General features: G+C 46.7%; 1 protein-coding gene across 1 annotated transcript in view; it reads right to left on the reverse strand.

Moving 5' to 3' along the window:
• Positions 1–15,444, reverse strand: part of SORCS3 (sortilin related VPS10 domain containing receptor 3) — a 481,074-nt gene that overhangs the window by 43,308 nt on the left and 422,322 nt on the right. The window contains exons 15-18 of the mRNA XM_073354429.2: positions 11,416–11,533; positions 9,005–9,138; positions 3,777–3,890; positions 1,913–2,084 (exon numbers count right to left, since the gene is read on the reverse strand). Of these exons, the coding sequence (XP_073210530.2) occupies positions 1,913–2,084; positions 3,777–3,890; positions 9,005–9,138; positions 11,416–11,533 (538 nt within the window). The remainder of the gene's footprint in view (positions 1–1,912; positions 2,085–3,776; positions 3,891–9,004; positions 9,139–11,415; positions 11,534–15,444) is intronic.

Below are 15,444 nucleotides of genomic sequence, written 5' to 3' on the forward strand. Positions count from 1 at the left end.
GGGAAGGCAATTGATAATTTCCCATGTTTCTTTCTTGCGTGCACATTCAGTGTCTGCCGGGAGATTTTTAACAAGGAAATTATGTTTTATTAAAGGTATCCACAAAATGGCAGTGTCCAAAATGGATACAGCTGGGATTTTTAAAGAAGCCTGATGGATTTAGGCCCCTAAATACCATTTACGTGGGATTTGGGTGCCTGATGTCCTTACACATGCCTTTGAAAATCGTCCTGAGAGCGTACCAAGAATCAGCGATCTGTTAAGGCTTTATGTCAATCCACTGCATGGTGGTGAAGTTTTCTGGACAAATGCACCCGAAACGTAGGCCTCCTTGCTGAATACAGAGAGGTATTAGAGGGAAAGCCACAGCAGTCGATTATCCATGGGAGGTTGGCAAAGGGGATCAGAACAAAGGTCTGTGATTTCCAAGAGATCCTGACAAATCATGTGCCAAAGGCTCATGGCAACTACACGGTGGTTCAAGATGCCGCTCTGAGTGCCCTGGGGCCTGGATCACTCAGGCATAATCCTCAGCCACATCAAGCTCTCCCTGGGTGCATCTGAATGAGGGAGGTGAAAGTGGTGCTAAGTCGCACATCAACCTTCCCTGATCCCAAGGGCCAGCCCATTAGGGGCTTTATACTGATGGGGACTGGCTAGGGGGCAGTGATCTCTGGCCCTGCCCCCTCTTACCCCCAGTCATGACCCCAAGCCCAGGCGTGTTGGGGGCAGATTGGATGGCGCACAGCCAGCTGCAGTGGCTTTACCCCAGACCAGAGGAGTCCCAGCTGCCCCTGTGTAGCTGCCTGAGCAGTGTAACCACCCAGAAACAGGGCAGTGACCTGGCCCCTCTACTTTGCCACAGATCATGAGCAGTGAAACCCACCCAGACATAGATTTCTCCATTGTGTCCTCAACTCTGACCTCCAGGGAGCTCCTCTGGGGGGAGAGAGTTGCTGAGCCTCTTGTGTTCTATTCGGCCATTGCCCTCTAAGCTGAGACTGTCAGACAGGGAACTAGGTAGTTGAAACCATAATGGGGATTTTTGCAACATGGTGAATTATCTCTCTAGGGTCCTCAATAGAGGCCATCAGGCAAAAGGTCCTTTTATTGCAACTGCTGTCAAGGACCCAGAAAAAGGCCTTATCCAGCAGATGTGGGGTTGGCCACAGAATCCGCCACCAGCTGCAGAACTGTGCAGCAAGACCTAAGCTAGCATTGTCCATTGATCTCTTGCACAGCACCTAGCACCATGGTCCATGACTAAGGCTCCTCCGCACTATTGCAATACAATACATGGCCATCATCACTTCCTATAGTATCAGAGGGGACTAGCAGCTAGCCAGAGGTATACTTCCTTATTCAGGGCTTGCATCAATAGTGTAGGGGTCTAGAAGGGGAGTACCAGCATCACTCTGGCTTGGGACTTCCTTATGACCGTGACAGACAGAAGTGTTGCCTGGTGCTATCTGTACTAACCTCAAACTGGGCTAGTGTTTCAGAAGAAGGAAGAGGAGGGAGATGGTCTCAGCTGGATTTCTAAGCCCATCTGAAACGGCTGGATTTTCAAAGAGGCATACAGAAGTAAGGAGCCCAATTCCCATTGAAAGAATCAATGAGATTTGGGCATCTCACTGCTCTTTGTGTCTCCGAAAATCTTCCCCTACAATTATGCCCTATCCTGGAGTGACTTTCTACAGGCTTGGGCTAGCCAGCGCCGAGGCTGCTCCAGCCTTTTCATGATCCTAGCAGAGCTTTGCAGCCCTCCATGCATTAGGACATTCATCATTCCACCCACCTTCTGTGAAAGGCTTGAAGTGTGGCCACCTGAATGCCATTCTCCTAATGAAGCCAGTAAATTAAAGGAAGGGGCAGCCCACACTTCAGCGGTCCAATGAGCCCAGAGACCTACCTCTTCCATAAGGATGATGAAGGTGGTGTTGTGCCCTTGCTGGGCAAGCAGCTTGCCGTCGGTGGTGAGGACGTGCAGCCCACGCGGGGCTTTGCCCGGGCATTGCTCTGCTTTGGCCACATATTTCTCCCGCAGCCCGTCCGTGCAATTGTTAGAGACAATCCTCCGATACCTGGGGAACATGGACAATTCGGGTGGGGCTCGGGAGAGTAGGTTTTATTTTTATAATGTACGCATTTCAAAGAGCTGCCCCAGGCTAACAGCCCACACACTCCTGCTAGTGCTCCCCTCACATCAAAGAAAATCAAAGGCTTTATTAATTCGCAGAAGCCAAACAAATCACGATCCAGCCTTCTCTGGAGACCCCGGCTCCACCCATGAGAACAGATTCGTATTGTTGAGCCGAATCTCTATGTACCACTGAAAGCTGGAGAAGGCCTATTCAACTCCCTGTTCTGTCTCCTGCATTATAGCATTTCATTATGGTTTTGTTACACTGTGTCTGCTCCTATTCTGCTCCAAGGCACCCTGAATGATTTGGCAGGAGTTTTGTCCAGCTCAGTTTTAAATGATTCAAGGAGCAGGTTTCTCTTGGCTCCATTCAGAAGCAAAGCAAAGAGATTAGCTGCCTGTGAGGACACTTGGCAATTTGTTGCCTTGTTCCGGGAGATTAACCCTCCTAGTCATTGCCTCATAGAACTGGGGAAGGTGGGCAGGACTTCAGCAGCTCTTCCCACTCCAGTGCAGCCCTGATGTCAGGGGCTCCCCCGGCTGCAGCCAGCCCACTTTAATTATAATCTTTCACCACGGAGTGGTTTCCTGAGAACTGTGAAGACGGCCTTACAGTAGCCCAATTTTCATTGGCAACCCTTCAGTAAACAGCCAGCACTTGTGAGCAAATTGGTGAGCAGGGCATGGCACTCATAAGCAACCCTACAACCGACCTCCAAGTAAACATCTTCTGAGGCACACAAAGAATGTAAAAATGACAAACCAGCGTCTTCAGCCCACTATTCCAGAGCGACCCTACCAAAACAAACCAGCATCTGCAGCCCAGCATGCCGGAGCGACCCTACCAAAACAAACCAGCATCTGCAGCCCAACGTGCCGGAGCAACCCTACCAAAACAAACCAGCATCTGCAGCCCAGCGTTCCAGAGCGACCCTACCAAAACAAACCAGCATCTGCAGCCCAGCGTTCCAGAAAAACCCTATCAAAACAAACCAGCATTTTCAGCCTAACATTCTGGAGCCACCGTATCAAAACGAACCATTGGGCAGAGCCTGGTACTCATAAGCAACCTTGCGTCAGCCCTCAAAGCACACACAGTCTAAGAATATGAGGAATGTCATAGTAACAAATCAGTATGTGCAGACCTAGTGCTATAGGAACCCTACAATAACAAACTACTAAATACACACAGTGAAGGCGGGAAAAATTGGTTAAGAATGCACAGCATAAATCCAAACTTCCTTAGGAGTTGTTATAAATACGAACAGTAAAAAAGAAACAAATTATATGAAAAATCACGGAAAACACCCTGAGCGTGTCCATTTACATGTTCTGCAGCTGCTCAGGTGGATATTTTGATTCGTACTTTAATTTTGCAGCAGTGGTGGCCTGAAGTGTGGGCTCCCAGGATCATATATCACTAGATAGCAATGTAATATCTACATGTCACTTATGTTAATGGACTTCTCTCAGTGGCTGAGGCGTGAGGCACAGTTCCATATAGATGATGCTGCAAAAAAGCAACTCGCAAATAAGGCTGGAAAACCGCCAGGCAGGGTAGAGATAACGCTAATGGTCCAGACTTACTGTAAATACAAAAAGGTCACCAAAAGCGAGAGCCAGCTGGACTTACCCAGTGCTGTTCAGGTAGCGGTGGCCGAGACTGCAGTCTTTTGGCAAGGAGGACGGGTTGAACCAGAAAGCTGGGATGCACTGGTTGTTACTGTGCCTTTCATAGCCATAGTCACTATGGAAACAGAAAGGTAACGAGGAGCATAATCAGATCATAATAGTTAAGCCCTGGAACAGGTTACCTGAGGAGGCTGTGGAATCCCCAACATTGGTGGTTAAGAACAGATCAGACAAGCACTTGTCAGGGATGGTCCAGGTACACTTAATCATGCCCTCGTGCAATGGGATGGACTAGATGACCTCTTGAGGTCCCAGCCAGCCCTACAAGTTCTAAGATTCTATGTGCCATGGGTAACCACAATCTCCGGGAATCACTTATTTACTAGAGCTGGCTAGGAAATTTGAGCTAACTTCCTTTTCCCCAACAAAAACAAGCTTTACTTTTAATTATGATAACTTTTGTGGAAGAGAAAATGCAGGGGTTTTGACAAGCCATGCTATTTATTGGGGAACAGGCTGTTCTTTCTACTCATGCTGCCTTATAGTCCATCAATAGGTATCCAAACTTGGAGTCCTTGTTCCGATTTCACTGTGTCCTTTCTTGATCAAAACTCCCAGGGGTGTCAGAAGGAGTCTTGACTCACAGCAAAGTAAAACCAGAGTAACTGATTCAGCAAAGCTCTTAAATATATCCTTAACTTTAAATGCATGCTTAAGTCCATCCAGATTCAGCAGCACACACGCTTAAGCCCCATTGACTTTGTTTTGGGCATTAAGCATATTGGAATGGATTTAAACACATGATTAAGTGATTTGCTGATCTGGACCCCAGTGAGTGCCCAAATTAGGGAGGCTAATACTATGCTAAGCAGCACTGAACACTGAACCTGGAAGCATGGAACACCCAGTCGATGGGCTTTGCTACAGAATGTGGAAGAATGTAGCCCCAGAAAGCTTTGCTGAATGGCAAGCATTGCAGAACTTTGGAAGATTGTTGTTCCATGTGGTGGCAAGAGAGGAAGAAAATCTGATTCACTTCTAGCTTTCTTTAAAATAAGTAAACCTATAGCCATTTAATTTTTTGCATTTTCTTTGGTTCCATGAACCAAACCACATTCCAGGATCTCGCCACATTCACGACAGGGAAGCGTTTCACAAGGCACAAAATGCCAGGAGCTGATCTTGAATGATTAGCAGAGGGATAAAGATTAACAGCATGCCTGAACAGTGACAGGTTAACTCAGCAAACAAGGACATGATTGATGCCTGTCCAAAACAGCACTTACAACAAACAGTGGAGCTGCCCTAGTAATCTAATGGTTACACAACAGAAGGTTCCCTGCAGCTGGGAGCGTACCCCCAGAGCTCAGACTCCCAGGGTCAGGCAAGCTTGAACTCTGGTGACTGGCTTGAGAGCTGCCACATCCACACTGCTATTTTTACCATACTAGCTTGAGCCCTGCTACAGTGAGTCTGTCTACCCAGGCTGGGAGGTTCACTTCCAGCTCCAGTGTAGACATACCTTTACTGTCATGCACAGGGGGAGGAATCCAGCTCACCGATCCCTCCCTGTGTATGACAGTAAAGGGGATGGAAACACACCCAGCTGTCCTCCCAAATGATGAAGTCACAGGGCTGATCAGAAGCAGAATGAAGTCAATGGGAGTCTTTTCATTAGTTTTGGTGGGCTTTGGATCAGATCCTCTGGGCCTCCCTCTGTGGCTAGCTGCAGCTAACGTGGGGATTTTTAGATAAAGATGAGGAATAAAAAAAAATGATCACGAAGTTCATCTCACAACAAGGCAACCAACTCCAGCACTATGGGAACCACAGACGTCACGAAATCTCCACATGCCCTGTTATGCTCTTGGTTTTATCCAGGAGCATGCTAGAGTCAGAACGGAAAGCTTCAGAGAAGGGTTTTAGTAAGATAAATTCACTGTGCAGCCTCACGGTTGCCAGTATTCTTTGGAGGACAGAGATTTCCGAGCTGCATAAAAAGGTTCAGAAATTCCCTAATGCTCTTTGTCGCAACGTTCCATTTAATCATTCTCAGAGGGTCAGCCTGGCACAGTAAAGAATGCCTGGCAGTGACTGCGTAATTAAAGATGTTCAGGAGGAGCCGTACTTTGCCCAAAAGACTAAAAGAGCTGCATAAATATTTAATAAAATTAAAGACAACATTGCTGTATGCCCCGAAGACTGTGGGCTCATTCATTAACTTCTGGTAATTGTATATTAAAATCTCACATGCTGCCCACCTTCCCTCTTGCAAGCCCCAGGGTTTGCATAAGTTAGGGAAATAATCACATCCAGCTGCTTCTCTGTCTTTCCTTTCTTGACAGAGTAAGTAAAGAACGGGGAGGGGGGGGAATACCAGCACATATTTTAATAACATTTCTCAGTTCCATTGTTTCTGCACAAGGCAAGAGTTTGATTTTTAAAATGATTATGTTTGTGTGTGTCTGCAGCCACAGCTATGCCCTCACTGTATCTATCCACACGCTTCGCACCAGGTTAGCAAACCCATGTGGTTTCATCTATAATTGGGGTCTTGCCCTGAAAAGTGACTAAGCCATAAGGACACGGTGGAGTTCCACGTGTCTTGCCCTTCAATGACTCCCAATGAGAGCTCTTCAGCTTACTTGTTAAATAAGGACTGGCCAAGATTTCCAAAACGGACTGGTGACTTTGGGTGCCCAACTTGAGATGTCCGGAAGGACCATGGTTTTCAGAATGTGTTCAGTGCCATCCTATGAAAATCAGGCCCCTTAAAATATCACTGGTTGGGCATCCAAAATGGAGGTGCCCCAAATCACTAGCCACTGTTGAAACTCTTTGCTGCATTCTCCCCCCCCCCCCCCCCGCCTCCCCCCGTAACTGTCAGCCCTACAAACTCAACCTAGGATTGGAACGTGAACTGGTTCTTTCTGGCCCGTGCGTCACCATCAATGAAGATTCAGCACTCAGAACCCAGTTATGGATTCTGTTGAGGCTGTACAAGCTGGACTAGAATCCAGCTGTCTCCACTATAGTTATGTTGGCTCTGCAGGGTAACAGGAGAATAAGGCAGTAAAACCTTATTTTAGGGTGTAAGGTAAGTGGAAATCTCACTGACTAGATACAGGAAGTGGGTCCAATAAGAAGGTGCCATTTTTACGGTCACTTTCCCAGGTACAACTGCATTTTAAGGCCAAATAATCTAGAGTAGCTTTGCACTTCAGCCTTAAAAATACACCAGGCTGAACTCTGGAATGAGAAAGCAGGAACGCTTCAAAGCAGTAACCAACCAGACAAACACAAAAGCATCTGTGCAGATCAGTGACAGGCTGAGCACAGTGGCGGAAGCAAATTATGTGGTATGGGTAAATGATGCAGGGACGTTCGGTGCTTATTGTAAAATGTTAGCTTTTCTCGTTAAGAGTGAGAACAGAACCCAACGTGCCACATCTCTCGGGATAATCCAGAAGAGTCTTAGATTTCATTGCTGCATTAGGAATAAGTGAACAATTGGTTCAGCAAAAATGAAAAAAAATCTACCTGATGTCCCTGAACCTTTGTTCAGACCAACCACCACTGATATTCAGAAAAAGGCAGCTACCTTTCTTCACATTATTTCTCATTTTGGTCGCACCTGGTGCATGTCCAGATCCCAGCCAAGGCTGTACCAGGAAGTCTTGAAAAAAAACTATGGATCAGATCCTCAGCTAGCGTATATTGGCATAGCTGCACAGATGTTATGCAGGAGACATGAATGGAATCCAGCCTAAGAAGTCATCAGTGAATTTAGTTGACTTTCACCAGCTGAGGATTTGGTCCTGCCTACTTAACCGGAAGCAGGAAATGAAAACACCTTCCCAAGACAACCTCTTCTTGTTGCATTCTCAGCCCAGTTTAGCTGTCCAAGAGGTGCAGGCAGTTAGGTGTGACAAAGTTCCTGCTCTACCTTGGTGGGTCTTGCACTTATTGGCGGATTTGCTTGCCTTGGAGCTTCATGGCAGCCCTCAGCTTGTCCGTTTTTCTGAATTCACAGTCCAGGTCAACTCCTCCTGTGTCTGACCAGGAGTTGGGAGGATTTGGGGGGAACCCAGGCCTGCCCTCTACTCCGGGTTCCAGCCCAGGGCCCTGTGGAATGCAGCTGTCTAGAGTGCCTCCTGGAACAGCTGTGTGACAGCTACAACTCCCTGGGTTACTTCCCCATGGCCTCCTCCCAACACCTTCTTTATCCTCACCATAGGACCTTCCTCCTGGTGTCTGATAATGCTTGTACACCTCAGTCCTCCAACAGTATGTGTTCTCACTCTCAGCTCCTAGTGCCTCTTGCTCCCAGCTCTTTACACGCACACCACAAACTGAAGTGAGCTCCTTTTTAAAACCCAGGTACCCTGATTAGCCTGCCTTAATTGGTTCTAGCAGCTTCTTGATTGGCTGCAGGTGTTCTAATCAGCCTGTCTTAATTGTCTCCAGAAGGTTCCTGATTGTTCTGGAACCTTCCTGGTTACCTTACCCAGGGAAAAGGGACCTACTTAGCCTGGGGCTAATATATCTGCCTTCTATTACTCTTCTATCGCCATCTGGCCTGACCCTGTCACATAGGGCATTCATCTGAACTGCTGGGTATTTGTGCCTGCCCCCCAAAACCTTGTGTGTACCCCCACCCTTTTGAGAATCATCTGTTGTTAGTCACCCCTTAGCATCCTCCTGCAGAAATTCCAGACACGGACACTTTCCCAAAATTTAAGAGCAACATCAGGGTTTTTTTAAAAACCTCAAAGCAGTTTGGAATTTTACAATGCCATTAACTCGAAACATCAGTATTTATGCAAAGCAGCCTGTGACTTCTGACAGGCCCACGCTGCACGGGGGTGTGAAAGAAGCCGATCTGGCTTTTGCTGTTGACATTTCTTAATAAAGTCTCGCTGAAAAGCAATAACAATTTCCCAGGCTAAAATGAAAAACATTGCCCTGTTTTGCACGATGCGGCTTCAAGTGGCTACAGAAGTCAAGTGAGGCTGAAATTCCTTCCCTGTAGGGGCACCCTTTGGAGGGGAAACTCTCCCTTCAAGGTACAACTCATGCAGTCCTTTGTTAGAATGATCTGCAAAAAAATGTCCCTTAGCACCTTACAGCCCACTCTTGGAATTCCATATACATCGAGCCAACTGGTTTGGAACAGGCAAAGAACCAGCAGCAGCAGAAGCACTAGTTATAACGGGTCAGAATACTTACCACTCGAAGTCCCATTCAGAACAGATGCAAGGCTCCGATACAACAGTTCTGGAGTAGTCTCGACCCAGGGCACACTGGGCTCCAGGCTTGCGTTTCTTATAGATCTTCCTCTCTCCCATGACACAAGGCTCAACCTTTGGCAGCGAAACCATCATGGATTAGAAAGAGAAGAACATGGAGGATTTCTAGTCTTTGCCCAACCACTGTTACTATACAGCAGGATATCAAAGCATCGTGGGGGATGATTTCCAAAGGGCAGTTAAGCACTCTTTGAAAATTAGGAGGGGTTCGTGCTTAATTCCCATTTACACCTTTAAAAAGTTCCTCTGTACAAACTTCAGATCAAGTCTCCCAGACTCCTAACTCCCATTTACACCTTCGTGAACCTCCCCCTACACTAACTTCATCAAACTCTCCCACCGTCCGCCCCCTTGTGCCTCACCCGTTATTGAAACAGAACCAATTATTTCTCTTTTGCGTATGGCAAAAGTCATGCATCATCGAGTGCATCATCTAAGGTCAAGCAGAGTCAGCGACAAAGCTCAGAGTAGAACCCAGGAGTCCTGACTCCTCCTCCTCTTCCCAGTACCCCTTACTGCCTTGTAGCACTCGGTCATTTTCTTCTAGCGCTATGTAGGGGCTTAAGGCTGAGGTTTTCTAAAGCACTACGAGAGGAAGTTTGAAGGAAAGTTTGACCAGATACAGATTATTTAAGTGAATTACCATAAATCATCTTTTCTCTTAAGTTGAAACAACTTGTTTGGGCCCCCCCACCCCAAAAACCGAATCAACCCAAACCAAAATGCACAATTACATTCCTTATCTTTCTCATGATTATAGATTGCCAAGATGATCCCATGGTATGAAGAATGAGGGAGTTATTATACGCATTACTTTTTATAAAGATCAAGTTTTACCTGTTTGCTATTATCCTGCCTGACTGCACAGAGCTAAATTAAAGGAGGCTGTTGCTGGAGATGAAGCTCAGGCAGAAAGATACAGAAACTGCAGCAAGCCAGCCATCTCTCCCAAGTTACAGAGGAGGTAACCAGGCTGAATGGAACTTACAAGAATTTGCAAGGGAAGATTGCGGTGTAGGTCAGACCCACGCATATAGACTTTCTCTGTCGTCTCCCTTTGCACTGCGTGCTACGTTCCTTTGGGTGAATACATAATGCTTTGTATTGAAGAAGCTGGGTTCGAGACACTTTGATCAGAAGCTGTCACAGGAACCCAGAGGAAAAGGGCTTCCAGGTACCAAACACAGTTGACCCTGTCATGTTAAGGCGGCGGGTAAGAAGACAAGAGGAGGGGGGCAGCCCAGAGATGCAGTCTAAGAAAGGTAGGATGAAGATAGTGAAACCTGAGGTGAACCTCAGAGGGACTAGAAGGGGTCCAAGTAGTTTGCCCAGACAGATTAGCAGATGCTTTCCCCTTACTTCATTTTATTTGTTCTGTGTTGTGGCTCTATCCACCTGGTATATTCCAGGTTCCATGATGCTCATTTCTAATGCATCTTCTCTTGCTGATTTCGTTCAGTGACATCACAGTTTCAGTGTTTGTAATGTCACTTCATCACCATGGAAAGGACTGTGATATCACAGTGTAGTCATTTTGCCAAGGACCCCAACCCTACAAACAACTCCCCGAAGGACAGGACTGCATTAACTCCCAGTGGCTTCCCAAGGCCCCAAATGAACCTAATGTGATAATAAGCCAGGTGATTACAGAAGAGAAAGTTTATATACATATAATACAATAATAATTTGGTCTTCTCTGTCCTCTTCCAGTAAAGGGCTCCCGAGAATTTTCCAAACTTCTGTGAGATAAGTAGATACTTTTATATCCATTTTACAGATTGGGAAACTGAGGCACGGAGACAGGAAATGACTTGCCTGAGTCAGTGGTAGAGCCAAAAATAGACTCCAGATCTCTTAGATTTAACTCCAAGACCTTACTTTAAATCAGCAATGAGGAACAGCACATGCTAGTGGAAGGGAACTTTTAAACATTGTTACATGTTTAAAAGTACACTGGCATGGAGCTGAAGTTCTTTACCCTTTTTTCTGGGTTCAAAACTATCAGGTGACAGAATTCCTCTGTTGGAGTCTCCCTAGTGACTGACCCAATGATTTTAGGTTAGTTTATCTAAGTGGGCCAGATTCCTGTTTACACTAAGGCCCCTTTATACTTCTCTGGCAGTGTCAAGGGGCCGTAACATGGGAGTCCATTACATTACAGGCCCCTCTTACACTGTGAGAGTGGTGGAAAGGGACCTTAGGGCAAATGAGACTCTAGCTCAGTGTGTTTCGCTATGATCTCCTTGCATGACAGGCTCCTACCCACGAACACTCTGCGCTTGAAAGGCAGTGTTGTGCCCCATAAAAGACTGCGTAGAGAGTCAATAGTACCTGATCGTGCAGGTGCCAGGTCTGGTAGTCCTCTTTGTTGCACCTCCTGCTGAAGATGGATTTGTAGTCCACTTTGACCAGCTGCCATTCAGAGCGGAGACTGAAGTGGCCAAAAATTCTGAACATTGGAAAAGAGAGAAAGGCATACACACCGTCAGCCATGGAAATACAGAGCCTCCATACAAAAGTGAACCCAAGGGTGGAAACCGACACAGAATCCTAGAACTCATTACAAGAAAAGAACATAAGACCAGCCATACTGGATCAGACCAAAGGTCCATCTAGCCCAGTATCCTTCCGACAGTGGCCAATGCCAGATGCCCCAGAGGGAATGAACAGAACAGGTAACCGTAAAGTGATCCATTCCCTGTCACCCATTCACAGCTCCTGGCAAACAGAGGCCAGGGACACCATCCCTGCCCAACCTGGCTAATAGCTATTGATGAATCTGTCCTCCATGAATTTATCTAGTTCTTTTTGGAACCCTGAGCCTTAACCTTCCTGTGCCTCAGTTTCCAATCATCTGTTTGTACGTGGCATCCTGTTCTCGGTTCCTTTGTGTATCCTGTCTTATTAGAGTGTAATGGATACACAATGGACATACTCCTCCTGTATATCTGTATAGCACCTGGCATAATGGGGTCCTGATGTGAGCTGTGGCTTTTAGACACTCCTGTCATACATATAATTATAATAAGGAGTAGCCCTATTAAAGCCAATGGAATTACTCAGCTGAATACAGTTATACATGTATTTATAGGATCAGGTCCTTTCTGAGTTGACACGTTCTCACTGGTGTTAAATATTCTGATTCTACAAAAAGGAGAGAAAACCCAAATGTTAAAAAAATCACTATGCAGCGAAGAATCAAATGAAAACAGAGACCAACGTGATGAAGGTGCTTAGAACATAAGAACGGCCATACTGGATCAGACTAATGGTCCATCCAGCCCAGTATGCTGTCTTCCACCAGTGGCTATTGCCAGATTCTTCAAAGGGAATGAACAGAACAGGGAAATCATCAAGTGATCCATCCCCTGTCGTTCAATCCCAGCTTCTGGCAGTCGGGCTTGGTAAACATGATGCAAGATGAGGGCCTGCAAAGACTGCAAACTACCATCTCCTAATTAGTTCAACTTTGCTGGAGTGAGGTCATGTCATGTGACAATTGTTTTCCACCACAGGGCAGGAACTTCCTTTTTTGGCAATTCTTTTGAGCAGGCTGATCATTGCCAATAATTCAGTGACCCATGTGTATGGCCCATCTGGACAAGTAAGGAGATGTCTCTTCCATGATATGCCCCCAAGCCAGTGGATTGCTGCTAGAGGCCCCAACCAACACTGGGGCCTGTTTGTGCCAGATGCTGTACAGGCCCAGGCACATGGAAGGAGCAGAAGAGCTTGCATTCTAGATAGACAGGACAGACAATGGGATACAGCAGGATTGGGGACTGAGGCACAGGGATGTGAGGGCTGGGATTGTCAGGAAGTCCAATGAACATTAAACCCCAGACTAAGCGCTTTGCCCAAGGCAATACCAGATGTCTGTAGGCGGCTTGAATTGGAAGACAGGTTTCTTGAAGCCCAGTGCAGTAACTTCCCCACACGGCCATCCTTCCTCATGCCCATAAAATCTTGCACATGCCTAAGTGTTTGCAAGACTAGGGCCTATGTGAAGCCGACCGTCTTGATGTTACACATTCCGTGCTTTCATCTCATGTGATAAACACTAAGAGAGTTTACTTGGCAGATGCTCACATCTTTTACAAAGAAATAACTCACAACAAAACTGCCTTTAATTAATAAATAACATCAGGTATCTACACAAAAGGCTCCGTTCATCTGGAATCATTCAGCTAGCTGCAGGGAACCTGCTTTTCAATCAAGCAACTACTTCTTATTCCTCACGCCAATGGTTCTTTTCTCCGTAAGAAGCGGCTTTTCAATCAGCTGGAGCCATATTTCCAAAGGGGTGCATGGTGCAAGGAGACAGGGGCGTAGACATTGGCTGACCACTTTAAAAGCCATAAACAAAGCTACAGTCTCACAGAGGGGAGGCGAAATAAAATGAAATAAACATGATGGAACAAATCAATGCATCATCAGAACAAGCCAATATGAGCAGCTTGTTTTCCCCAAAGTTGAGAGTCTCAGATGAAGAAGAAAAAAGATCTTAAAAATCAGCAAAATAATTCTTTAACGGAGGTTTTTAAATACATATTGTGACAGTCAGGCCAGATGACTACAAGAGAGTGGTCGAAGGTAGATACATTAGTTCCAGGTTAAGCAGGTCCCTTTTCCCTGGGTAAAATAACAGGGACTATTCCAGAACACTCAGGAACTTTCTAGAACTAATTAAGGCAGGCAGGCTAATTAGGACACCTGTAGCCAATTGGGAAGCTGCTAGAATTAATTAAGGCTAATCAGGACACCTGGTTTAAAAAGGCTGTCACTCCAGTTAATGAGGTGTGCGGGTAAGGAGCTGGGAGTGAGAGGACGTGCTGCTGGAGGACTGAGGAGTACAAGTGTTAACAGACATCAGGAGGAAGGTCCTGTGGTGAGGACAAAGAAGGTGTTGGGAGGAGACCAAGGAGACCAAAACCAAAGAAACCCAGGGTAGAGGGTGGCCTGGGTTCCCCACAAACCTCCCAACTCCTGACCCAACACAGGAGCTTCCACCAGAGGGGAAGGTCTCTGAGCTGGTCCCCGACCCACATCCGCAGAAACTGCGGGGATTGTTCTTACTCTTTTTTCCCCATGCTGGCCAGTGATGAGGTTATCTGAGTGAACGGCAGATTTGAGCCACGAAAGTGGCCAAACTGAGGGTGACTCTGAATCTCTGAGGTGAGCAAAATCCACCAGTAAGCGCAGGACCCATCAAGGTAGAGGAGGAACTTTGTCACAATATATATATATGATTTGTTAAATCTACATCATTTCCAACGTTCAACAAGAAGCAGGTGTCACTGTATCACCTTAGCTAGAGGGTTGATAGGTATTTTTCCAACACACCACACTTTTCGCCAACCTAAAATTCAACCAGGTTATTCATGAGCTTAGGGGGTTTTAAAATTCTTTTAGATACAAAAAAGTGGGGGAATTGCAAGATGGTTTGCAAGCCTCACAGTGAGAGGGGAAGAAAAACAAAGATCAAGAGAGTGCAACCCTCAAGACACAAACATCTCTAACCTACACAGCACTGTAACCTTATAGCTGTAACCCTCATCGCAACCTCTCCAGCGTTTGCCAACATCCCTTGCTCTGCCTCATCTTACCCTAGATTGTAAACTGCTAAAGGCTCAAGGCTTTGCCTCTCCTCTGACTGCAAAGTACTATGCAAGCTTACAGTGCTGTGGAAATGCAAATGTAGGGAGCGGTGCAAGACACAGGATTAGTGGCATTGATGAAGGGCCAGATAGGGACAGAGACCCCTATAACAGGGAGGGAGGAGCTGCACTGCCCCGGGGGCAGCTTCGGAAGGGACTGCGCCATTGGATATATACAATCCTCCCCACAGTACCTCGACATGCAGGGCAAGTGTGTGTGCTGTACCTGCCCTTTGGGTGGTGCCTTCCTACTCCCACCTGCTCAGTTCTGCAGACCTGTGTGGCGTCTCGATGAATGTGGGGCAATGATCTCCCCTCATTCACCTCCGCTTTGGTGACGTGGGCTAGAGTCAGGCACAGCCGGAGCCTGAGGCAGGCGGGGGAGCCCCTAGGCTCTGGGGAACTCTCACCTTTTTAAGCTGACTGCATTTTGACGCCCAGCGGGTTAGTTTTATTTCCCTCACTGGATGCCGTAAAACCAGCTTCACGCCCATGAATGGCAACATCGGACGCATACTCAGTAGCTCCGGCAGCAACAGCTTCATACCCACCAGCTCTGCATTCAGTAACCGCGTCCTCTGTATGTGCCTAGCTAGTGGCTAAGATGTTCCACTGAGTCACGGTGTCGCTTCTCCTCGAAACCTGGGTCCCGCTGGATTTGAATCAGGTGATTTAAACGAGGGCAAAGGGAGGTTAGATGACG

This window comes from Lepidochelys kempii, chromosome 7 (assembly GCF_965140285.1).
Source record: "Lepidochelys kempii isolate rLepKem1 chromosome 7, rLepKem1.hap1, whole genome shotgun sequence".
Classification (NCBI taxonomy): domain Eukaryota; kingdom Metazoa; phylum Chordata; order Testudines; family Cheloniidae; genus Lepidochelys; species Lepidochelys kempii.